We start from the raw sequence: 26,789 nt of genomic DNA on the forward strand, positions 1-26,789 counted from the left end.
ATATCCTCTTCCTCTCTCTCCCCCCCCCCCCCCATCTTCCCCTCTCCCCCCCCCCCCCCATCTTCCCCTCTCTACCCTCCCCATTGTGAAGAGGTGTGGTAAACGCCATGTCCTTTCTTTCCCTCAGTGCTGTGCGGGTTGCCAGTGCAGGAGATGAACTCCCAGTAGACAACTTAGTCTTTGCTGAGCACTCTGATTCACAGTGCAGGGTCATTCCCCCCGAACTGGCAACCTGTCCTCTCTTAAGGTGAGTTTTTAACCAGGAAGCCAATCAAAGCGCAGAGACAGGTAATCAAACTACACCTCTCTGCTGTGCGCAACCGTGGACCGCTGGCCTTGCTCTCCACTTCTGCTTTTTTTTATTATTTCCTTTTTCCATCGTTTTGCCTGTGCACAACCAAGGACTGTCAATTCTGTCAAATACGTTTTGCATCGATGTGTCCAACATTGCCGAGTACTAACTTGTGTTCTCAACTCTTCTTCTCCTTATTCCTCCTCCCTCCACCTCCATCTCTTCCCTCCACCTCCATCTCTTCCCTCCACCTCATCGGCCCCGTGTCTGTAATATAGTGTGGATGAGGCCGGCCTAGAGGACCAGCAGCCGGACCACAGCCAAAGCTCTGGTTCTGAAGCCGAGGTCCAGTCTACTCCGGGCCCTGTGGACCAGGAACAACAACAACAACAACAACAACAACAACAACAACAACAACAACAACTACAGCAGCAACAGGAGGCGCAGGACCTGGAGGAAGGGCTGGCTGATTTGGACCAGGAGGGCAACACTTCTCAACACGATGAACCACAGGTCGGCAGCGTGTGGTTTCTAAATATATTTATATGTATTATAAATGTAAACTGAGAAACAGCCAACATCCAAAGCTTTAAATAACAACTAAATGCAACAATTATCAGTGCAGGAATAACCAGTTGGAGCTTTAATCATAAGCAGAATAACCTCGATATCTTCAGGAACGCAGGCATTTCTACTGTTCCTACGAGTCTCAGTGCCTGTTTTGATTGTGGATCTTTTCAGTAGGCGTGGGCAGAGACGATGCAGTGCGCCAGGTGTCGTCATGGAAAATGTAACTAATAGATCCTAATCAGAGAGAAACAGACAGGTGGTGAGAAACCACAGCTGACAGCTTCAAGGGCATCTTGTATCTCTTCCTGTTAACTAAAACACCTTAAACTGGTGACAAAAATGTCATATAATATAAAACTATTCTGCACACTTTTTCAATGTTATTATATATAATATATATTATTATATTGTGGGGTATTTAAACATTATAATGCTGTTTTGGAATCAAGATCTAGTGAGTAATGTGTTACTGGTTGTAAATGACTCCTGCCAAATACTTTGAAGTGTTTAACTTAAAGAGGCTGTCTAAGTTGATGGATTTTTAGCATCAGACTTGCTTTTGATGTCCAAAATGGTGATTATATAATCCATCCAAATATTATCCACAGCTCCGTGCATCTCAATGCTTTAGCGGCCAGAGGCTAGCTGACTAACATGCGTGTGTTCGTGACTGGTCAAAGCATGCAATCCTTGTAGTGGATCACTGATGCCAGGATACAACATTAGTCACAATAAGCAATACTTAGATACATTTACAATGGACTGTGCTCAAGATAACAGGGTATAAGGATATTAGGTGAATGTGGTGATGGAGGTAAACTGTCATTAAAGGCCTGTGTGTGATACCACTGTGTGTGTGTGTTTCAGGCAGGGGAGGGCAATATTGCCAGAGAGCCTGATCCCCCAGTGCCCCGCAAAGAAGACATCCCCACCTTCGACGAGTGGAAGAAACAAGTCATGGAGGTGGAGAAGGAGAAAAGTGAGTGCATAAATGATTAAAACACATCTAGATACAGACGCTTAGCAACTACTGAGTGCAATGACCCATTAAGTTTCTGCTACAGAGGCTTTCTTCAAGGCGCCTTTTCTCTCAGAGATAGAATATTCTAATAGCATGATGATAAACTCACTATGCTATAATCTACATGTCAGCTGCTTCGTTTTTCCTTTTTGCGACTATTGTTTTATCTCCATTTATCATCTCTCTTTTGCTTCCTCCCCCCCGGTTCTATTCCTGTCCATCTCTCCATCTCCCTTCCTCTTCTCTCGTTCTGCCTGCACAGTGTTCAGCAGAGCATGTGTTTATGGGTGTTGCGTAACCTCTCTACTTCTTCCTCTCAGGGCTCGTAATGTGACTAATGTAACACTCCCTCTGCCCAGGTCAGTCTCTCCATACCTCGAGCAGCGGCAGCCCCCATCCAGTGAAGAAGGTCCAGAAAAACTTCAAGAATAACTACGCCTCTGTGGAGTGTGGTGCCAAGATACTCTCGGCAAACAACGAGGCCAAGGTTAAACACGCATCCTTCTTTCATGTTTTATGAGCAATTTTACATTTGAGATAGGAATGAAAGCTTAACCTGGGACAGCAGATTAGGTTTACATGAAACAATGTTCACTGTGTTTGGCTGTTATATATTAACTAAATGAATTAAACTAGCTATAATGGCTGATGCTAATGTTATCACTCTCGTTCTTGTGTCTCATGTTCAGAGCACTTCAGCTATTCTCATGGAGAATATGGACCTTTACATGCTAAATCCATGCAGCAACAAAATCTGGTGAGTACACCGACGCACCCCACTGGTACATAAATAAAGCCTGATTCAAGATGTACACAATTCACATCATTTTATTGTATAATTAACATTTTCTATTTACCTCTCTCCAGGTTTGTCATAGAGCTCTGTGAGCCCATTCAAGTCAAGCAGCTGGACATTGCTAACTTTGAGCTCTTCTCATCAACACCTAAAGACTTTTTGGTTTCCATCAGTGACAGGTATACTCCCACAGTACAATATCAAGTCATATTCAAATTGATAGGGTATCCAGTCCAATTGTTTGCTGTGTCAGTCACATTGCATCATCCTTTGCAGTTGATTATTGCATGTATTGGCAGGGTTTGCTGAAGAAAAGGTAGAAGGAAGCAGCTGGCCAGTACCTGTGATACAAGTCAATTTGGTTTACATTTCACAATATTAAATTGTATTGGCAATATGTACAGCATCTTCTGTCATTAAACCCAGGAGGAGCAGCTGAGCATAAATCCCTCTCCTGGGATGGAAAGACATGCAATTGATACATAATAAAGAGTACATAATACAATTACAATATAGACAATTAAGGGTAGGTTAAAAATGGTATATTGAGAATAATTCTGAGGCATAATCATTGCTTCACATGGACTGACACTTCTAACGCATTTAGTTTAATGAACAAGCCATAATGTATACAAAATGTATTATTTAAATTACACGACAGCCTTTGGAATGTCAGTATTTTTGTAATGGCATAAATCCCTTAGCCACTAAACACTTTTTAGTTGGACAGGTTGATTTTGATCTTGATGGGTGGGAGAAAATGTTTAATTAAAGGCGTCACTTGTTGTTCTATTAAAAGAACTGGTTCAAATCATTTTCTTCCTCCTGTATTATCAGCTTTAACTTAAATGCTGGTAGAGTTGGTTTTGTTTGTGTTTTACCATCACCATTTTCATGTGACATGGAGTCACATGAAAATGCAGTGGCCTTTACACCCAGCCTTAGAGAGAGCATGCCACATCGTGATTGAATAACCCTGTAGCCCTCACACACATCTTACCTTCCTCCTGTTCTGTCTGCAGATATCCTACCAACAAGTGGGTAAAACTAGGTACTTTTCACGCCCGTGACGAGCGCATTGTCCAGAGCTTCCCACTGGATGAGCAGCTTTATGCTAAATATGTGAAGGTAATGCTTTGTTCTTCTCTCTGCTACAATATGCCACTTGTGCGTCTAAATATGAGAAACAGTAACAATGGATAAATTCATTCTCAGTGAAATGACGGTCCTAGTTAATGAAAACACACATGGACACATTCATACACATGTTTGTTGAGCTCAGGGGACCCTCTTATGACTTCATGGTAAGTTAGCCATGCCGTAAGCACTGCTGTCAACCTCTCCCTCTATTGTATGAAGACATGGGACTGTGTGCATGACTGAGGGGTGTGTCCATGACAGAGTGTCACGTGTAAGAACTGAAGGGCAGATTGGGCAGATACACATTACTATTTGGTTTAATTATATTTGGGTGTCACAACTCATCGGGCCGAGTTGGTCCACGTCTGCCAGTCTTCATATTGAATCATCAGTGTGTGACGTGAAAGGATTACAGTTGTTTGCTTAAGTTACTAACAGTTGTTTTCATTAAGATGAATTCAAACTCTAGACTTTTTTTACCATCCACAAATTCACTCTGAAATACATGTTGCTGTGACGTGTCTGTGCTTTTCTGATCTGTCTGTCTCCTCACATGTATGTTGCTCACTTGATATTCACTTTAATTTCATTGAAACAGTTGATTAATGCTCTGAGGATTATCCTTATGTGGTTTGGGTTTTATGTTTGGGTGCTTACTGTGATTCACATGCTCTATCATGAAATAATTGTGCTGTTCATACTTAAACAGATTTTTGTCTAGAAAGTTTCAGGATTCTCTTTTTTTGCTAACTCGACTGATCTGAGCAGCTGAACACTTTTGTGTCTTTGTCTGATGTTTAACCTCTGTCCTGAGCGTCTCTCTCGCTCGTGCTTCTTTCCTACTGCTTGCCAGAAACCTCTTTCTAGTACCTTGCCTGTGGACTGTTATGGAGAAATGAGCGTGTACCAGCAGTGTGTTTTTGTCTCACGTGATAGCCAGACTGTAAGCAAAAAATGCTTGACTTGCTTGTAGCGTGAATCAGTCTTTACTGATTTCTTTCTCTTTGTTTTATTTCTCTCACCTGTCTTTCTCCTGTCTTCCTCTCGCATCAGATGTTCATCAAGTACATAAAGGTTAGCACTCTTCTCTATCTGTCAGAGGTTATGCTGTGCTGTATAATGCACTCTTGTAATGGCCGTACACTGTAATGGGTGAGCTTTGGCAGAGGATCATCTTTAATGCATGTGATAGATATTAAGCATTAGAACATGCACATAATATAATGTCAACGCTTGGCAATTCTAGTATTGATGTTCACATATTTGGTGGGTTTATGGAGTGGGCACGCATAAATGATTGGCATTGTTACTTGTGAATGATACTTTGAATTCAACAGTTTATCCATTTCCCCTGCAGGTTGAACTCCTCTCCCACTTTGGATCAGAGCACTTCTGTCCACTCAGTCTCATTAGGTAAGACGGTAAATAGTTAAGGTCTTTAGTTAAAATTCAAAGGTCTTTTTTAACATTTCAATCTATGAAGTTTGGGTACAGCTGCAGCTTACTTTGTGAGAAAATACTATGCTTTGTTCTAAAGAAATAAAAACACTGTATGGGAACAATAAATAGTTTGTACTTACATCCACTCACTTCTTTATTTTGGGAAGAAGTGTCAATCCACTTATCATGAAGTCACTTGACTTTGATTTTACACATGGGGAAAAATGTACTGTACCCAATGTTTTTTTTATCAAGAAGAATGACTCATGTTGTTCATTATGAAATTGATCAATATTAGATTATCCAAGAAATGTAGTGGATCTTTTGATCACTCTTTTATTCTCTCCCTCTTCTAGTGGTTGTTTGGAATGCTTCATGTCACCGGTCAATGTGTTTTTTTACCTGTTTTCGTATACGATTTACTCCAAAGGTCAAACCTTCTAGTACATACAGCTTATCTCACAAACACACATGGCACGTATATCTATACGTCTCTCCCAGATCACCAGGGTCATCGGGGCTTCTTCTGACGGCAATGCTGTTGGGGTTTAAAGCGGCTGTAAAACAATAAACCTACTAGAGATTACACTTGTCTTTCTTTGATTCTGATCCGAGCAACATGTTTTTAGAAAATGTGCCCCTCCCAGAAAGCTTTAGCCAACAATGTAAACCTTAACCTATTTCTGTAGGTAGGCTTGTTTGTGTAACACAGTGTGTGCGGGTGTTTTGTGTAGGGTGTTTGGTACCAGCATGGTGGAGGAGTATGAAGAGATTGCAGATTCCCAGTATCCCTCAGAGAGGCTGGAGTATTTGGATGAAGACTTTGGTAAGATGCCGGTGACCCGTTTTCAACATCAGCTGAAAATGTACTCTAACTTAACTAATAGATGAATGGACTACAAACAATAACGTTTTAAAGCTGCCTCACCTGGCAGAACAATGCACTGTACTACAAAAGACCCTGAGAAGAGTCAAATTACATTACTGCTTTCTAACTAAGTCACTAAGTAACTGAAGATGGAGTTAACTATTAATATCAACGGCCTTATGCAGCGGAGTTCCCTTCGTTGAACCCTAATTCTGTTTGGGATATTTCATTGTAGAATTCCATAAAAGCACAATAATATTTATTTAGTGTTGAACAATATATATTTTTTGGAGTAAAGTTAAGTATTTTGCTGAATATAACATGCAGTATTTCCTTTTCTTCAGACTATCCACCTGGCTACCAACCTTCAGAGGACATGGCGTCTAAAAACCTGCTTGGCTCAGCAACCAGTATGTACACACACACACAGACACACACAGACAAACACACATGTATATATGGCTCTATTAAGAAAGTTGTATAGCAAGTTAAGTGCAACAATTTAGTACAAAAATATTTAAAAAGGTTAGGTTTGTTGTGTGTTTAGCATTTGCATTATTATCCTTTAACTGTTCCAAAGATATATAAGACCTTAAAAAGAGGAACACATTACTCAGGAATTTAAAGGACTGGAGGTCGGGTATTTTTCTAGCTTTATTGGTTTTATTTTTGCCAAGAAATCCTCCTCATTCTGTAACGGTGGCAGCAGTGTATAATTTTGAGCTTTCATATCTTAAAACTGAAATAGTCTGGTGAAACTGATACTGTCTGTAAAGGAAAATAGTTATGAAAGTATATTTTGTTTTTGCATCATGTGAGTATTCTTGGTCCATAACTCTCGGAGTCGATGGAGTCCCACACACCAGTGTGTTTGCGGAGTTGGATATAGATTCCCTGCACAGTGTTTCCTTGGTTTTCTTAACCTAGTTGGTATCACACATGCAGACTGGGGTTTTGGTTACAACATTATGCAGATTCCACAAGACTTTTTTATTTTAGTTTTTTAACCACACACTCTTGCGCAAACACACTGGTGCCCCTCTGTCTCCTGAGCAGAAAGAGTACTGGTCAACCCCTACACACACAGGCTTTACAAACAAACCTTCGGGGCTAACCCTAAAATCTGAAGAAAGATCTGGAAAGAAAGTCATGTAGGGGATATAATGTTAAAGAAGTTTAAAAAAGCTCATGTTTGGCCCCAAATCTCTGTGTTGACTTATTTACTAGGAACTTCATGCGTTATAAAAGAACTGTTTTATTTTCCTTTTTATAGATGCCATCCTCAACATGGTAAACAACATTGCTGCTAACGTGCTGGGCGGCAAGCCGGAGCTGGAGGGTGGAACAGTAGCAGGAGGTACTCATCCCTCAAACACTTAAAGCTTCCTGTTCCTATTTTCCATCCTGTTCACCTTTCATGTCCACAACTCTCTTCTGTAAATTGTGACTTATCGGATTTTCCCTCTATAGCTCTGCCCATGCTGCATACAACATCTTTCACTAGTTTGACGTATTGTCATAGTTTTGATTAAAACAATTATTTAATATCTTGGAATACAGAACTATATGCATTCACGAACTTTAGTTTGTAGTGAAGATTGACATATTTTAAAGGTAACCATGGTATTTAAAGGTCTCTTATGGGCAAAGTGAAACTGTTCTGGAAGCCATTTACACGAATAGTTTTCAAAGCTGCTTGACACGCAGTAACAGGCTTAATTATAGTTTAAGAGATAATAGGGTCCAACATTATTACGGTATTAACCCAGCCTCTGTACATACTCTCTTTTAATAGAAGGCCCTGACATGCATTTGTTTTTATTCTGTTTGAACAACCACACCTCCTAACAGTCGATATAAAGTAAAACTGGTTTATCCATTTAAAACCGCTGATCGTTTCCATTTCTCAGAAAAGGTTGTTCGGCACGAGTCGCCAAACTAGTTTTGAATTCAATCACAAAGTAGTCTTTTGGAGCCCTATTGGATAATTCACTGTCACTTCTGATTAATAGTTAGTAGGAAAGGTGTTCACATTCATTTATTCTTTATTCATATTTTGTTTTTGTGCATGCAAACCTGATTGGAAACATCAGGAACGAATATGACGAAAAGTTTATAGTCTTGCCTGAGGAGGAAAGTTGATTAATTGATACGAATAAAATGAAACCAAAAGAACACCTGAGTTTCTGTTTCTCCCAAGAAATAGCATATCAAAAGGAAAGCTAATAACAGCTCCATAAAGTATTAAGAAACAAAGAAGAAGAAACGCATTTAAATAAATACTGAGAATATTGCACAACGCTAGTTAGTGGAAACGCTGTTATTCAAAGACCTTTTTAGAAGTACTATAACTATTTTTAACACATTCCATATAAACCACCTCTTCTGTTCTTATTTTGCGGCGCTCATCCTGCTCATACTATCCTTTTTCAGCTGTTCCTTTTTCTTTCCCTCTAACTGCCAGCTTGCCACATGTCTGCCCACATATTGTTTAAATTTACTGCTGCTCAAACTAGGTCATTTTCTTTCCTTCTCCAGTGTGAGCATATGCATAGCCTTGAATGTCCATGTGTATGCCAGCTGAGAGTCAGATGTTTATTTGACTGTCGGCTGGAGGTCTCCTGCAGCGTTTCAGCAGAACTTTGGCTATCTGTGTTTTACCTTTTGGCAGTGGAGAGTAGATGAATTCAGACTGAGGGGGGCCTATGACGCCACAGCCTGCTCCTTGTCCTGTTTATGCCACAGAGAGTTACATCAAAATGACTCTCTTACTCAGCTTTCCCCTGATGCATGGAGTTAAAGGGAAAACTCTGCTTTACACACAGATTTCACAGAATGTTTATATTTTTAGTTTCTGCTCTTGAACAGTTTCTGTTAAGATGTGTGTTTCTCTCCTGTAATTAAACAAGTATCTTTTGCAAAGACCAACTGAGAACACCCGACCACTTGTAGTCGGGATGTAGATTTATTTTACTTTGAGCTACCGCACAAATTAAGTCTACTTTATAAAATTCAATTTGACACAGTGAACTTACGCCAAAAATGTCATTAAATTAAGTCAACCTTTCTTTATTGTTTTAGCAAAAAGTGTCTTTGCATTTCTAGGGCTGATTTGCATTTACACCCGCAGGGAAGAGAGAGTGTGGGAGAGAGAAGTCGGTTCTAACTGGACTGAACTGGTTCACATTATTTCTGGCTTTCCCAAACATGGGCTTGTCAGCCATTCTGTGGAGCGAAAAGGGTCTCTGTTCCCCACTCTGCCTCCTGCAGGCAACTAGGATTTGGGAGAAACTTGCCACTGCACTAAAAGTGATATCTTCCTGTGAACTCTGCGACAGTGACCAACTGTTTGATTGTTGTGTTTTTCTCAATGCAGTTAATACAACAGCAGAGGTGGAGGAAAAGAAGGAGAGCGCAGAAGTTGCACCTAAACCAGCTGAAACACCTCCGGACCCTGCAGTGTAAGACCAATAAACCTTAATGAATTAAAAATGATTTATAGGTCACAGAAGGATGAGTTCAAATAAGATGACAACAATATAGTGTTGTTTTACTTCACTTTTCCTTTTACTATCCTCCAGGAAAACCAAGCTCTGATTTATATGCTTCTAAATCAGTATCTGTCCCTCTTCCAGACCGGAGCCTGCAGAGCCAGATCCCCCTGCAGCCCAGGAGGACTGTGATATCTCCAATGACTCTTCCACGCCTTCCCCCTCATCTACCGACTCCCAGGAGGACAGACAGATTGTCACTTTGGTAGAGGAGGAGGAGGAGGACGAAGAGCCCAGACAGTCCACTGTCACCCTGATGGAGGATGAGGCAGACGAGGAGGAAGAGAAGACTGAGGAGTCATCGAGGAAGGAGGCGGACAGGAACCAGTGGGACAGCCAGACTTACTGTCCCTTCTCCTCCTTCTCCTCCCTGTCTCTGTCCTGCATGGCCACCCTGCCGGAGCTGCTCCACCGCTGGTGCTCCGCCCGGCTGGCCAAGGAGAGGCAACGCAGCGTAAAGCGGAAGCAGCTGAGCTCACAAACACAGACTGATGTAAACCCCCCTTCCCTCACTCACCCACCTCCACTTATCCCTGTCCCTGTTCCCACACCCCTTAAAGAAGCCCCTCCCCTCACAGAAAAGGCCCCAGAGCCCGAGCTTCCCGTTGAGGCCCAACATGAAGGGAAAGCCTCGGGTGAGGTGCCCACCACACATCCAAACACTGACACCCCTGACACACAAACTCCAGAGGTTAACATCGTCCTGGAGCCTAGCAGGACCGCCACTATCCCCCCTCACAGTTTCTCAGACATCCACAGTTCCCTGACATCGCCCACCCCCAGCCACGAGGAGAAGCTGCCCCCTCCCATTAAAGACGCGGCTCTCGACCCCGTCCCTACTCCATCCCTCCCTGCTGTCTCCATCCCGGAGACGCAACATGCCTCCAGTGCCACCCCAACCTTAACTTTCAGCCCCCCCCCACAGCCTGGAGCCTCTGAGACGGCCTCTCCTGGTGCTGTGGTTCCCCCCGCCAAGGAGCAGCCCGTTCAGTTGCTTCCCACTGCGTCGAGGCCTGAAGACCTGATCCCCCCCCTCACTGAACTGCCCACAGCTCTCCCACCCACAGACACAGAGACTGTAAAGCCAGGCGCAGACAGTGGGGACTCACAGAGACAAAATGTCCAGGCCTCACAGACTAACGGGGAGCAGGGGGACTCTCTCACTCACACTGGAGATCGTGTGGAGGACTCAGTGGACGAGTTCCTGTTGAGCACCAATGGGAATGGCAATGTCCATCGCACAGCTACAGACTTCTATGCAGAGCTGCAGAACGGAGGAGATTATAACGGTGGAGCAATGACCGGGAACGGCATGTTGTTGAACGGGGGAGCGGTGCACGGCTCCAGCCAGAAGGAGAGTGTTTTCATGAGGCTGAACAACAGGATCAAAGCCCTGGAGATGAACATGAGTCTGTCCAGCAGATACCTGGAGGAGCTCAGCCAGAGGTAACCCTCTGCACACAATAAGCCTTAGTATTATAAAGTTATATTAAGATGGTACTTCCCTTAAGTCTGTTGTTTGGATATGCTTCAAAATGAATGGCAGGGCTGTGTACCATGAATTTATAATGTTTGCACTTTGGAAGAGTTTCACAAAGTTTGTCATTTCTGTGTACCTCTCAGATACCGTAAACAGATGGAAGAGATGCAGAGAGCGTTCAATAAGACCATCATCAAACTACAGAACACCTCCCGCATCGCTGAGGAGCAGGTCGGTTTACAAGAAGGCTACAAGAGCAAGAAAAGCATTCACAGTTGTGTGTGTTTGTTTGATTATTAACTATCGACATTGGCTGACAAATTAGTAACTTTGTGATTTGACAGGACCAGAGGCAGACGGACTCAATCCAGATCCTGCACAGCCAGCTGGAGAACGTCAGTAAACTGATGCTCAACCTCACCGACACAGTGAGCCAGCTTCAGAGAGAGGTAAATGAAACCTTTATCTGTTATACTGCACACTGCTTACAGGAGTCAGCAAATAGTGAAAATGTGAAGTTCAAATCTAAGCTTATTTGTTAACATGACACAGCATTAAGCTTACTATATTTATGGGTTTTATACAAGAGAATAAATCCCTGGAAATTAGGATTTCATTTGTTTATCAGAATCAGAAACAGCTTTATTACCAGGTAGGTTGACACGTACGAAGAATTTGACTTGATGTCATGGTGCGTACATACGGGATCATCACTCGCACCAACTCATCCGACCACATCACCCCCATTCTCACTCAGCTACACTGGCTTCCTGTACGCTACCCTATTGACTACGAAAACCTTCTACTCACTTATAAAGCTTTCCATAACCTTGCCCCCATCTACATCACCAACCTCCTTCAGGAGTACACCCTCTCCCGCACCCTCCGCTCTTCGTCCGTAGGATTTCTCACCGTCCCAAGCTCTCGCCTCAGCACCATGGGTGCTCGAGCTTTCAGCTGCTCGGCTCCCAGACTCTGGAACTCCCTGCCACTACATATCCGACAGTCTGATTCCATAACAACATTCAAAACCCACCTGTTCAAACTGGCATTTTCTTTATAAACTGTGTCCTTTTGTGTCCTTTTGTGTCCTTTTGTGTCCTTTTGTGTCCTTTTGTGTCCTTTTGTGTCCTTCTGTAGTCCATTTCCTGTTTGTCTTGTTTTACCCCGGCTGATATTTCACTAAATCCACTGTTTTAATTGTTCCCTATATTGCCCCTATGCCCTGTAAGGTGTCCTGGGGTGCTATGAAAGGCGCCCCCCAAATAAAATGTATTATTATTATAAAAGTAAAACAATAATTAAAAACACAGACGGAGAACTAGAAAAATATAAAAAATAATAAAAAATATAGTATATAACAGTATTTACATAGAAATAGAATGGAATAAAATATGGAATAAAAATCGGCAGTAAAAAAAAGAAAACGGATATTGTTGTACATTGTGTGCAACCTGTGATTTAAAAAAACCTACTGTGTCCATGTTTAATAATACACTTTAAATCTAATAAATACTTTGCCATCTTTAAGGTATTAATTTGTTAACATGTGTGCATACATGGGTGAAGTTTTAAATGATTGTTGGACTTGACCAGCCTCTCACTGTGTGCCTCTCCTCTGCAGGTGTCGGACCGGCAGAGCTACCTGGTGGTGTCCCTGGTCCTGTGTCTCACTCTGGGCCTCCTGCTGTGTCTGCAGTGCTGCCGCAGCCCCTCTCCCTCCCCCAACCCCATCGCTGCTGCCCTCCCCAAGAGCAACCACTACCCCAGCCCCAAGAGGTTTGTCTCACACACACACACACACACACACACACACACACACACACACACACACACACACACACACACACCACACACACACACACACACACACACACACACACACACACATTCACTTACACACACTCCCCTTACATGTGAATATGGCGTAGGCTTGAATGTTCCTCCAGTTTTAGATCTGTCATCATGATCTCCTACACCCAGTTTTATGATGCTGCTTTCAAATAAAACATATTACTTACATCACTTGTGACTTCATTGCCAGAGGCTGTCACTCCTGTCCTGCCACTCATGTTAAGACTCTGGAACAGTGACAATGCAAACAACACAAATGTCAATGTAATTCTTCTTGTCAGGTGTTTCTCCTCCTATGACGATATGAGCCTAAAGCGCAGGGTGACCAATCCGCTCGTTCGCTCCAAGTCCTTTCACTTGTCCTCTACAGAAGGTAAGATCCCCCCCCCCCCCCACACACACACACACACACGTACACACTATACTCAAGTCTGCCCTCAAACCTTTCCTCTGTCCTTCTATCTATTGTTGCTCTTTCTTCTGTAATCATTACGTTATAAGCTACATTAAGGCTTGACACTACAGTCATAGCTCATTGCAAAGATCACATTATCGCGGCTATAGACCTTTTTAAGATGTTGCATCAGACTGCTGCGCCTCTTTCCGCATAACTGTCCCTATTTAAGTAGTATCCTTTCCTTTCTACTCCTTTTCTCTTTCAAACTCTCATCTGGTTTCCTCTCTCACATGTTGCCATGCTTAGTGGCCGATATCTCTGTTGTTGCCAGTTCCTCGAGCGACACGAGCCCAAAGGGAGAGGCTGGTGCCGGCAATAAAATGAATAAATTCTTTGACTCATGAAACCTTAAACTCCCCCTGCTGTTCATTATCCCCTCAACTATGTGATTGAGTGTGCGGGTGTGTGTGTTTGCCCTTGAGTCTGAGGGGCTGTCATTGCCAGCTTGTGCCCACATGCAGGCTTAAGAAATGTATAATAATAGAGCATGGTGCTTTGCTGGCTCATGGTAGACATTTGCAAGTAGTAACAGATAATGACATAACAGACTTTCACTGTGATTTTAGCTTTACCCTTGTTTTTAGTTTAAGAAAATACAATTAGCGATGATTAAAATGGATGTTTGCATCTTTAATTAAAACTACTTGCAAGGTCACTTCATGCTTATTACATGTATGTATTCCTGTTTGCCATTCCATCATTAACCTAGCCCCTCTCTCCCCTCCCCAGTAGGTCCCGATGACTTGTACATTGTAGAACCTCTAAGGTTTTCTCCAGAGAAAAAGGTACAGTGTATGTTCCACCTGCTGTTGGCTGTGACGGCCGTCGTTTTAATAACTTAAGTGCTGTGTGTTTTCTGGTGTCAGTCAGTCTGTACTATAAGTATGCTGAAGCAGTGAATGGCTTCTTCGCCAGTCACTGCTTTCTGATCTCAGTGGAAGAGCTCCGATAAGGGGGCACCTGAACAGTGTTATTATTGAGACCAAATACCTGTTAACCACTTCTTTGCGAACACCGTGGGCAATTTAAAAACACTTCCCACTCAAAACAGTTTGCAATGTGAATCATTTGCTGTGTACTTATATTACAAGATTCAAGGCTTTATTGTCATGTGCACATTGGCTACAGTGTAGATATGGCAATGACAAACTTCAGTCGCAGGCTCCTCCAGCAGTGCAACATGAATATATAGAACGGATCAAATGGTGCAAGAGAACAGTACAGCTTTGGGATCAGTTATAAATACGTTGTTTAGATAAGAAGCTTTGATACTTGGTTCCTCCAAACCCTAGATTCAATCTTTCCCTATGGAACTTCCCCACCCATCTTTGTGTGACCTTAGTGTTCAGCACAGTAGTGGTTAATATGGCGTGACAATATTTGATGTATCTTTGCTTTGTCTAAATGTTTTTTCATCATTTCTTCCCGTTTTCTGTTTTCCTTGCAGAAAAAGCGCTGCAAGTCAAAGTCTTTGGACAAGGTTGACATTCTGAAGCTGGCCGACCCCTGTGCTCCTCTCACAAACGGGGCTCTGAACTGCAACGGCTTCCAACCTTGCCCCCCTTCCCCCCCTCCTCCACCACCACCCCCTCCTCCTCCTCCTCCTCCTCCTTCTCTTCCACCACCTCCTTCTTCCTCGGCGGAGGAGGCGTCGCCACTGCCCACCTGCACCTCCTCAGAGACCAGCAGCTGCAGCTCGTCCACCCACTCTGAGGAGTCCTACACGAGCCGCCTCCCCCCCCCCCTCCCCCATCCGCTCCTCCACAGACCTGTGCAATGGACACAGCCTGCCTTTCTCCCTCCAGCAGTCTCACACCAAGTCCCGGCAGGAGAAGCGCTCGATGAAGAGGAGGAAGTCGCGGCAGATGGAGCTGCAGTTCCCTGCCCTGCGTGGGGGGGGCGTGGGTTCTCTGCCCAGCCTGCAGCAGCTCATGAAGGGAAACAAGGAGATCAGTGTCGGGACCATCGGGGTGACGGCAGTCACCGGACATGTCTGAAAGCCCACACTTTAACACAACTTTCTACTCGCAACACACACTATGTGGTGGCAGATCTATGAGGAGATGAGGTACTTACTGCATCCCAAAGAACCACATTTCCCATGAGCACCCAGGCGCACCGTGGAACTGAAATGGCTGTGGCAGCAGAAGCTCCACAACAACCAGTCCTTATCCACTCCTGTCAAAGAGCTGTTTACGGTTATGTGCCTTTATATCTGTTCTAGACATTTTAAAGCTAAAAATATTAAATGTAAAGAATTGTGCGTACAAGAGAGAAACTGCGGTGGGGAGGGAAACATTTAATCAAGTCAAATCCATTGAAGTGTGTTCAAGGTGTTTTTTCTTCTTGATAAGCACATTGTCCCATGACAGTTGAGCACCAGTAAGCTTTTATCCCCACAAAGTGAGGAGGCCTCAGCTCTACGTTCCTTCACCCCCGGGGGCATCAAGAAGTATTAGGCTTCTCTTTTGGATGAATTGTGTCGTCGTGACAGACGTGGGGAGCACGACAAACTACTTCTCTTCTTTCATTGCCATCGTTTAATCCATTCTGCCTCTGTATTGCATCCTCACATGACTGCAGGTGTGTGTCATGGGACCAGAGTGTTTCAGCTTTCATTGCACAGCCATGCAATGCTCCTCTTCCTCTGTCTCCGTCAGTCTGTTCCAAGCCAACCATCAGAGCTGAATGAAGAACATCACGTTACCTGTCTGAATGTGTTAGTCCTCTCAGTTTAGTGTCCTGTTTAACCTCAAATTACAAATACAATCCCAGCAGTCTGTAGGTCCTACTAGGCCACGAAGAGATATTTCCTACTCGGTCAGTTTGGGCTGGGCCCGAAAAGCTTGCACATACACCCATTACAGAGAAATTGCAATAATACAGAAAAATGTTGTGACTGTGAGGAATGTAAAGTGAAGAACAGGCTAGAGGCAAGCCATGGTGTTCTATTTTCTTTTTCTTCGTATATAACTGAGCCATGCTCCTCTTTTATCGTTGCTGGTGTGGTTGGTTTGAATTATTCACATTACCAGTATGTAGACATGCATTTCCTGTTTTCGAGTACAATGTACTTTAGGAGCACATTGGGCTGCAGAGCTGAATGTTTACACACACACACGCACACACACACACACACACACCTCCTACTGGGAATCCGACAGACCAGTTTTATTTATGTATTTATTTATTTAAATGACTACAGATGTTTTTAACCTAACTTGCATGTCTCCCGATCCTGCAGTGTCAAATTAGTTGATCCTCGCGAGTATGTTACAGAAATATGACAGTGAAATGCACTCAACCGCACTGACACATGGCCATGGTAGATGGCTTAACCACGGACAGTTTTCTTTTTTTTACATTTTATCTTCGGCTCCGACATTATGGCCGCCACTTATTCTGTTTACCTCGGCCTGAATGATCAGATGTGATAGCAGTCACATGTCCTGCAGCAGATAATATGATCCTTTTAGTATTGATTTACACAACTGCAGGCTTTTTAGGATCGTCACACTGCTGGTTTTGTATTTGCTAAGAGCTGCTGGGTAGGTGGAAATAGTGGAAGTGAGTGTAAATTATTTGTCTTTCTTCTGTGTGCTTGTTTTAGCATCTTTGTTGGATCGCTATCCAAGCGATTTTAACTCGCCCCGTTTATGATCACATGACTGACCTGCGCTAAGACTCAGATTTGAATATGTGAGAAGGGGTATTCTTTTCTCGTTTTGTTTTTGAATAATAAAATATATTTTTTATTTTCTTATGTATGTCTCTGACTGGCACTGTGTGGTTGGTCTTGTGAACATTATGACCGAGACAGAGATTTTTCATCTTACTCCATCAAAAGACACCATTACCTCTGCTTCTACAGCTCCTTTGTCTTTACATATCTTTACCCACCAAGGTCACCTGACCTCCATTGCACGACTTTCCGTAACTGTGAACAAAAGTTGAATATGCCTGCATTTATTAACCACTCTAACATGTTCTCATTAGGAGATAAAAGTGCTTATCACTCTTCACGCCTGCTTTCCCGACTAGCTAATTATTTTCATTGTGCATCTTCACTCTCATTGTACGCTCTAGTCTTTTAATCACTTGTCATTGCTCTTTGACTTCGGTTTTTTGCCCCACCTTGAATGATACTTGTGGTTTGTGAGGAGAAGATTACGAATCTATGAATAAAGGGAACGCAGCAAAGATGGTTAAATTCGGAACACTATAATTGTGATTCTGTATGTTCCACAAACCAAGCAAATCATGAGTTTTTTTTTTTACCCTTTTTGAATGTGTATGATCTTACGTTTGTGTGTGTGTAAACCCGTATGCATGTGAGAGTTATTTGTTGTTGATCTCATGTATGTGTGTCTGTGCTGTGAGAGACTACTTTGAATTTACTTACCCCGAAACGCAGCGAATAGGGAGAATGTCCTCGGAGAGAAGTTCTAGGAGCTCAGTGTGCACTTTGTATAACTCCTCATGCCTTTTTGTTTTTCTACCTTAAGCGTCAAGTGCTATCTTTTCTCTCTCCCTCTCTCTGATTACTCTGAAGAGCTGCAGAGTATTTTGGAGCAACAGTGAGTTACTACAAAACTGTAGTGCCATTACAAACTGTGAATTTCTAAATAAAACCTTTTTTTGTTGTCTTTCACTTTGTTGTTGGTTTTTATTATGGATGAAGAGAGACTGACGCTCACTACCCAAGTAATGTAGGATGCTTTGAAACTGACTGTTGGAGAATAATTCACATGAATGTGCATGTGATATATCCGGCAAACTTCACCTGCTTGGCTTATAAAAACAACACGTACTTGGGCTTTTTTTTTTGTTAAGTGTTAAACAGCAGTCAATACGTTTGGGTATGATAAACAAGCTTTAAAAAGCTCTTGCTATGAATTGAAATCCAGCAGGGCAGTTTGGGTCTGTCTTAAGCCATCATCATGCACTGTGCAGCTATATTACTTGATAGTAAAGATACATAATTGTACATAAACACTGTGATGAGGACATTTATATTTTTGACCGAGATTCTTGTTGACTTTCAAAAAGTGAATGTAACATTAGACTAGCGCCTTTAGGACAAATAACTTAACACCAACCGACAAAAGTAACTTCTTTGGTGACTTGTTTTTCAAAAGGGTTGATCTATTGACAAGAGATAAAGAAGAACAGGAGCACATTGTGCAATTAGATAAGAGTCTCATTGTTAATCATTACGTGATTACTTTCAATAACATGTATATGTTTATATAACATGGCAATTTTTAAATGTATTCAACTTTTTCCTGATGGCTGTACAAAATACAACAGCATTCCACATGTTGTCAGTTCTGTTTTCGTAAGGCTATTACATTTGACCAACTGTCAAATTCTGAAAATAAGAGCATTTTATTTTCATTGAATATGTTTTGAGATGAGAGAAGAAATAATATTTTTGGAGCCCAAATGATTGTGGCAGTCAACTTTTTCAGTTTAAGAAGTAAAATGTGTCATGTTAATAAAGAGAATTCAAATTAGATTACATTATTGTAATGAAAAGCAGTAGCCTGCCTTGCTTAAAATGGTCATATAATCTTTATTCAGTAATTGACTTTATTTCAAAGTAATCAGACTCAACCCTGACTGATTAAACAGTGGATATGATACCTCCCACCACCAGGGGTCACTGTGAGCGGAGCTGAGCGCTGTCTTCTTTCCGCTCTCTCTCCTCTCATGTTTACGTTTATCCACCAAGATGGAGGACGAGGTGGATGTTGACATCGAAGGAGACGAGTTTGATAGCAGTATAAGGTGAGAATATTTCCTATTTCTGTTTATTTAACATTCATGCAGTGTGTTAGTCTTGTGTGGTTTAGTGCGCACTAGTTACGGAGACCTGGTGGTTGTTTTCAGTCCTCAGTGAAGGCTATAGCTGCGGCTCTTGTGTGTCAGGTGGATGATATCTGTCTCTTCAGTCCGTGTTACTGTTGTCTCCTTGTGTTTGTGTTGCAGTGAACTGGGTGGAGGAGGTTTAGTCCAGGAGAAGTTCATCCAGTCTGCGTGGAAGAGCAGCGCAGGGATACTGGTATGAGTTCGCGGAGCTAACAGCTAGTCCTTCAGCTCTTGTGTGATGCTTGTTGTGTTGACTGTGTGTGTGTCTCTGTCTCTGTGTTGTGCAGCCATGGGAGCTGGACAACTCCATCAGCGCAGAGAACAGGGAGGTGATAGAGAGGATGCTGCTGGAGGAACAGTATCCTTTCACTGGCCTCAAATGCATCTCATAACACTGGGAGGGATGTTGTCATAATGGCTGCATAATGAACAGTCTTAAGTGGCTATACTGCAGATCTGAGAGTTGCCAATCCGCAATGGTAGGGGTTCATGCTAGTGCAAAGGACAGGCCATGGATTTTCAAAAAGAAAGGCAGTGGTCACAAGCAGGAGGGGGGTATTACTGAGTTACTACATTCAAATATCAATCATGTTTTTCCACAATCACAGACTCCCCCTTTATAATTGTCTTGACCAGATTATGAAGTGTCTTATTCATTTCTGTTTAGATATTTTTTAATTGAATAAAACTCCTTCACAGATGCATCTAACTACCGAAATGTGAACATTTTCAATTACAAAGATTAATGATGAATCATTTAATATAACATCATTTTTAGAGCGTTTTAAAGAAGTACATTTATTAAACAATTTCTTAGTAAAGTTTTTTTAATTGATACATTGGGTGACATTAATGTGTTTTTCTGTTCCCCGTCGTTGTCACCTGTACTGTTTGTATAATACATTTTGAATATATTGGTCCTGAACCAAACATTTAGATACTACCTGACAGGTGAGGGGACTCCTAACCAGATTTGGGAAGGTGATGTTAACCACAATGCCGAAGTGAAGAAGTAAGTAAACCCTTTCTCCAGCATTCACATGAGCAGAGTGCACCTCGTGGATTAAATCACACTTTCTCCTGTCTAATGTTCAGGTCTCCAGCTAAGACCTCGTCCTCGGCCTCAGGCTCCTCTTCTCGTTGGTCCAAAGAGGAGAAAGACCTGTTTGAGGAAGGACTGGTAAGCTTACCTGTTAATAAATTGTTGTAAAGGTTAATAGGCATGTAACGTATTACTTTTTAGTGTATTTTTAAAGATATTCGGTCGCTAAGGTGTGTTTTTCTGCAGACTCAGTTTGGTAGGAGGTGGACTAAGATTTCCAAGTTGGTTGGAAGTCGTTCCATTCTTCAGGTCAAGAGTTATGCCAGACAGTATTTCAAACACAAGGTGAGATTTCGCTTTCTACCTTTGTTTGTCTGCTACCTCCGCAACACTCGGCACACTCACACATTTCAGTTAGTTAACTCTCGCCTGAGGTTTATGCTACTTAGAATACCTTTTGTTTTCCTCATTATTTAAATGATTTCACAAGCAGAACACATTCCTCAGGACGGCTCGGTAAATAAGAATGAGGAATAAACAAACTCTTTCGTCATCTGCATTTCTTTTCAGGTTAAATCAGAACCCAGAGCTGCAGCCCCCTCTGCTGGTCCTTCAGCGCCTCTACAACCACCTCAGCCCACCTCCAGTCATGCATCCATGCTTACAAACACTGTCCGCATAGAGAGGCTTTCTGATGAAGAGGACGAGGAGGTGGACATCACTGATGACCTGAGTGAGGACGGAGATGCTAAACCGCAGGTTGTGATCAAAACTGAGATCTGTGAGCCAGAGCAGCCACAGAGCTCTGAGATCCAGAAAGATTCAGAGGAGCAGAATCATCTGACTGAGACAAGGGACCAGCCCAGCCCCCCGCTCACTGTCTCCACAAAGTCCTCAACACTCCCCCTCTTCCTCAGAGAAGACTAGTGTTACTGGGATAGATGAGAAAGACAATGACAGAGAATATCTCCAGCCAGAAAACGTTCAGGCAGCAGCTCAGACAGACTTGGAGCAAATGACTGATGAAATCAAGGGCCAGAGCTCCCAGTCTAAATACTCAGCAAAGTGGGATCAACTGGAAGAGGCCTGTGGTGATGGAACAGGTAAGATTAAAACCTGCTGTTTTTATGGAGATCTACCACATCATGATATCACCAAGTTCTTTGCTTGTGAAGTAACACTGCGTTCGTTTATCCTCCCAGATTCTGCCGATAAGACCGAGCAGAGTCCAACCGATGAAGATCAGGAGGTGGAAGAGTACGAGGAAGAGGAAGAGGAAGAGCTTAAGGTGCCTGAGCAGGAAGTAGAGTTGGAGATGGACACCATTACCGAGGATGAGAAACAAGCTATCCCAGAGTTCTTTGAGGGAAGACCATCCAAGACCCCCGAAAGATATCTTAAGATTCGAAACTACATCCTGGATCAATGGTAAAACTGCATAGACATTTGGGAATTTGTTCCCAACTGTAGAGAATAAGATGTTAATAATTGTTTTGTTCACCAGGTTAAAGATCAGGCCCAAGTACCTGAACAAGACGTCTGTCCGCCCTGGACTGAAGAACTGCGGAGATGTAAACTGCATCGGGAGAATACACACCTACCTGGAGCTCATCGGAGCTATCAACTTCAACTGCGGTAACCTCACTGAGACGCCATTCTTCTCTTATTCAAAAATAAATCTTGCTTCTGTTTCATTTGGAGCTGTGCCTCTTCTCTCACAGAGCAAGCGGTGTATAATCGCCCAAGGGTGTTGGACCGCTCCAAGCATAAGGAGGGCAAAGATGTGCTGGAGGCCTACCAGATTGCCCAGAGGCTGCAGAGCATGGTAGGTACCCATATTCTCCCATAATGCACCCAACATCAAGAACCTAACATATGAGTTTGTTGGACTTTGTGCTAATTGCTGGGGGGCTTCACGTTTTAGCGGACCAGGAAGCGCCGTGTGCGGGACGTATTAGGAAACTGGTGTGACTCTAAGGATTTGGAGGGGCAGACGTATGAGGTTTGGACACACAAACACACACTGCAGTTGTACAGCAGATTATTGATTACTAATTTGCTTTGGTATTTCATTGTAACTGTGTTGGTGGCTTTTTTAACAGCATCTCAGTGCCGGGGAGCTCGCTCTGCGGAGAGAAGAGATGAAGAAGCACCCCAAACCCTGCAAGATCCCCAGATTCAAAGGGTGAGCTCGATGAGTCCATGTGCTGAATGTTTGAAAGGCTTGTAATGTATACATTTATATTTCTGTAACTATAATTGGTTTCCCTCCTTTCTCTAGGTCTTTTGATCCCTTCCAGTTGATTCCCTGCAGGTATTTTGGAGAGGATGTACAGGTAAGTGGCCAGCATTTATCAGTTATGTGACGTGTATGCTCTATAGATTTGTAATTATTTAAAGCCCTTCTTTGCTGTTCCCCCAGGAACCATTCCAGGTTATTGTGTGTGCAGAAACCCTTCTCATAATGGACATGGTATGCTATACACACAACCACACATGCTGGATGCATTGGATATCACAATTACATGTTATTTAGCTTGACGTTTCTTCAGTGTGCTGCATGCAACATGAACTGTTAACTGTTTAAGAACGTTTAAGTAAGCCCTATACAATCTTTATTGTTTTGTTATTTAACATTCTGAAACAACTCTATTTGTTATTCTGTATTTTATTTATTATACTGTATTGTATTCTAATGTTTCAAAAATCCAATGTGTCATGATTGTCAGCATGCCCACGTGTCTCGAGGGGAAGTCATTGGCCTGCTAGGTGGAATTTTCAATGAGGAAGACAGAGTATTAAAGGTAGGAAAATGTGATAGAAGTGCAAAACAATGAGAAGTGAGATCTTTAATTACTATTCAGTATTTGGAAATGTGTTTTTAGTAATAGAGGATTCTGTGTCTTTGCAGATCTGTGCAGCGGAGCCATGTAACAGTGTGAGTACAGGTTTGCAGTGTGAGATGGACCCGGTGTCTCAGACTCAGGCCTGTGACGTGCTGTCCAACCTGGGCTTCAGTGTGGTGGGCTGGTACCACTCACATCCCACCTTCCACCCCAACCCTTCAGTTCGGGACATCACCACACAGGACCAGTTCCAGGTAAAAAAGAATGGATGAGAGAAGATGGAGTTTGTCTAAGACCCTGATTACACTTCTATGATGATGGGATCACAAGTGGAGAGCGATAAATATATGTGTAAACTACTACATAGACATATTGTGATCACTCAGACCTGTGCATCACAACTTGAATGTATCTCAGTCTAAGTTCTGTTTGGTTCTCAAAGCTGGCATTATCCACTATCTAAATGATCAAAAGATTTCAAAAAGCACAGAGACGTTTAGGAATACACAAAGGATTAAAGAGTGTCTGTATTCTTTTGTTTTGTTTGGATGTGCCTTCCCCTGAATAAAATCAACTGCAATTGGTCTTAGCCAAAATAAATGAAATACATGTCTTTTTGCATTTTGAGCAGGTAAGTGAGATCCAATCAGAAGTGGTCACTCGAGATGCGTTCTATACCAGGAATGAACTGACTACATGTGATCAAATCACCCAGGAGGCATGTTATTGCCAGGTATTAACAGGTCCCATATGAACATGTGATCTGATTCCCTTTTTCCTGATTGTTACAGAGTTATTTCTCGCGTGGCGGCGCCCCCTTCATCGGGATGATCGTGAGCCCATATGACCCAGCCAACCCCTCCCCCCACTCCCAAACTACATGCTTGTTGGTGAAAGAGAGCCAGGAGCCTTCAGGCCCACAGAGTACGTTCAACACACACACACACACACACACACACACACACACACACACACACACACACACACACACACACACACGAAGACATGATTCAAAACAGTTAAGATCAAGAGGCTTTGAAATCAAGCTGACAATGTAGGTCAGTATTTTCAGCACACAGTGACACAGTTTATCCTCTGGCTGAGTATATCTCTCTGTTCCTCCCCCAGAGCTGCCCTACAGATTCGACTTCCTGTCATCACAAGATATTCCAGACTGGGAACAAACATGGAGGAGAGCTCAGTGGATCATCCATAAATACAGTCAAACACCATGGTGAGTGAGAAACAAAACAGTTGTGTTTATCCTGACATGCGTTGGGGTAATGCTGATCCTGTGTTTGTGTGATTTGGAACACACTCTTCAAAACTTCTTAAAGCTTAATATTGGAATAAATAAACTGGTTTTTTTCCACTCTGGGTAGGAGTGTGAAGATGGACAGATGTTTCCGGAAAGACTCCACTCTCACCTTTCTGGAGAAGGTTTGTCCAGGCTACCTGCTTTTCTCACATCTTAGTGGCTAATGGCTTTATTCTCTGATTATATCTTATGTCATTTTACTTGACCTCTTCCATCCATCACCTCCCCTCAGATGCTGTCGTCTCTGGCCAGGTACCTGGAGCCCCTGCCAGATGAGGAGGGAGACCCCTTCCTCACCCGGATCCAGGCCCTCTTCCAGTCTGACTTTATTTCCAAGCAGCAACCGCCTGACCAGGAAGAGGGGGAATCTTTAAATATCTCATCCAGACCAGTGGACTCAGATGACTTTGCTTTTGATCAGCTGATCAGTGAGGATATACCTCCTGAGGCAGGAAGAGGCTCTGATCCAGAGTCTGGCAGAGCTTCAGACAGCAGTGTTCAGACCACAGACACATCCTCAGAGATGAATAGCAGCACAGTGTTACATCTGGGCTCTGTGCTGTCATCTGAACATGACTATTTACTGTGAGGGACAACATATCATAATCTGACTGTACTTGTACGTAATACAGTATTAAACAATGTATAAACATGTATGTAAATATGATAAGGTTTTGTATCAGTATTATCATTTAGTTTTCTAACAATTTTATGTTTTTAGTGAAGTAATTTAGTCAAAACTAAATATAGAGAGAAGTAGAAAGAGAGGAGATTGGGTTATTGAATGAAAATCATTTCACATTCTCAGTTCTGCAGGTTCCTTTTTAAACGGGAAAATAAAATCTATTTTCATATTTGGTTGTCTTGTCACTTGTTCCTGTATTATCTGCAAAACTTAAATACAATTAAAATAAATAAAAAACTATTATATAGTCTTAAAAGCGGGAACGTATAAATGTTTCTCTTACAGTAGACTACTGTTACAGTTTGTAGAAAACATTACAACACATGCCGACAGGAAATATTTTTTAAATAAATGGGTGGGGGGATATGGGCAAGGCAAGGCAAGTTTATAGCACCTTTCAGCACACGGCAATTCAAAGTGCTTTACAAATTCAAATAAAAATACATTTAAGAATAAATACAGCAGAAACACATTATACAATGGCATTTAAAAACAGGCTTTCAAAAGCAAAGATAATAAAATAAACACAACAGGTATAGAATACATGAATAAAAGCCATACTGCAGTGGATATAAACAATATATGTTTTTAGTCTGGATTTAAAAGTATTAAGAGTTGCAGCGGACCTGCAGGATTCAGGGAGTTTGTTCCAGATAGTCGGGGCATAATAGCTAAACGCTGCTTCTCCATGTTTAGTTCTTACTCTTGGAACAGAGAGCAGACCCGTCCCAGAGGACCTGAGACTCCTGGATGGTTCATAGTTTTGCAGGAGATCGTTAATATAATTTGGTCCTAAACCATTCAGTGCTTTAAAAACCAGCAGCAGTACTTTAAAATCAATTGTTTGACAGACTGGAAGCCAGTGTAAAGACTTCAGAATTGGACTGATGTGATCCACTCTTTTAGTGTTTGTGAGAACTCGAGCAGCAGCATTCTGAGTCAGCTGCAGCTTTCTAATAGATTTTTGAGTGAGACCTGTGAAGACACCATTACAGTAGTCGAGTCTGCTGAAAATAAAAGCATGGACAAGTTTTTCCAAATCCTGTTATGACATTAGTCTTTTAATCCTAGATATGTTCTTAAGGTGATAGTATGCAGACCTAATATCAGTTGCAATGTGACTGTTAAAATGCAGGTCAGAGTCCATCACTACACCTAGATGTCTTGCTTTATTTGTTGTTTTGAAGTCTGCCGACTGAAGCTCTGCGATGACTTTTATTCGTTCCTCAGTTTTCTTTTTGTTCAATTGGAGAAAGTTCCTACTCATCCAGTAATTTATGTGCTCAATGCACTTACTCAGTGTTGAAATTGGAGAATAGTCTCCTGGTGAAATTGTTATACATTTGGGTGTCATCTGCATAGCTATGATAACTTAGGTCGTTGTTTTTCATTATTTGAGCCAGTGGTAGCATATAGATATTAAAAAGCAGAGGTCCTAAAATGGAGCCTTGAGGAACCCCTCATGTCATATTTGTCAACGCTGATGTGTAGTTGCCTTGAGACAACGTTTTTTCTGTCCTTTAAAGGGGACCTATCATGCAAAATGCACTTTTGTACG

The 26,789-nt window shown here is 42.4% G+C and overlaps 2 protein-coding genes across 2 annotated transcripts in view; both read left to right on the forward strand.

The window, feature by feature from the left end:
- The window catches only part of suco (SUN domain containing ossification factor), a 40,511-nt gene extending 22,391 nt beyond the window's left edge, over positions 1-18,120 (forward strand). The window contains 21 exon segments of the mRNA XM_034146293.1: positions 128-247; positions 571-805; positions 1,730-1,841; positions 2,243-2,370; positions 2,573-2,640; positions 2,751-2,858; positions 3,702-3,807; positions 4,873-4,893; positions 5,177-5,232; positions 5,994-6,085; positions 6,472-6,537; positions 7,401-7,484; positions 9,504-9,588; positions 9,763-11,124; positions 11,302-11,389; positions 11,503-11,607; positions 12,783-12,937; positions 13,294-13,385; positions 14,199-14,254; positions 14,917-15,204; positions 15,206-18,120. Of these exon segments, the coding sequence (XP_034002184.1) occupies positions 128-247; positions 571-805; positions 1,730-1,841; positions 2,243-2,370; positions 2,573-2,640; positions 2,751-2,858; positions 3,702-3,807; positions 4,873-4,893; positions 5,177-5,232; positions 5,994-6,085; positions 6,472-6,537; positions 7,401-7,484; positions 9,504-9,588; positions 9,763-11,124; positions 11,302-11,389; positions 11,503-11,607; positions 12,783-12,937; positions 13,294-13,385; positions 14,199-14,254; positions 14,917-15,204; positions 15,206-15,466 (3,688 nt within the window). The 3' untranslated portion in view covers positions 15,467-18,120.
- Positions 18,121-19,184: 1,064 nt separating this feature from the next.
- Positions 19,185-25,400, forward strand: mysm1 (Myb-like, SWIRM and MPN domains 1). The gene is given in 21 exon segments (XM_034146294.1): positions 19,185-19,259; positions 19,461-19,533; positions 19,628-19,698; positions 20,278-20,352; positions 20,436-20,520; positions 20,629-20,727; positions 20,953-21,249; positions 21,251-21,485; positions 21,585-21,810; positions 21,887-22,017; positions 22,104-22,207; positions 22,307-22,384; positions 22,485-22,567; positions 22,664-22,718; positions 22,805-22,855; positions 23,112-23,186; positions 23,294-23,482; positions 24,020-24,152; positions 24,357-24,462; positions 24,611-24,668; positions 24,779-25,400. Coding segments are annotated over 21 exon segments (2,637 nt in total). The 5' UTR covers positions 19,185-19,203; the 3' UTR covers positions 25,136-25,400.
- The last annotated feature ends 1,389 nt before the right edge of the window (positions 25,401-26,789 follow it).

This window comes from Trematomus bernacchii, unplaced genomic scaffold (genome assembly GCF_902827165.1).
Source record: "Trematomus bernacchii unplaced genomic scaffold, fTreBer1.1, whole genome shotgun sequence".
NCBI classification, from domain to species: domain Eukaryota; kingdom Metazoa; phylum Chordata; class Actinopteri; order Perciformes; family Nototheniidae; genus Trematomus; species Trematomus bernacchii.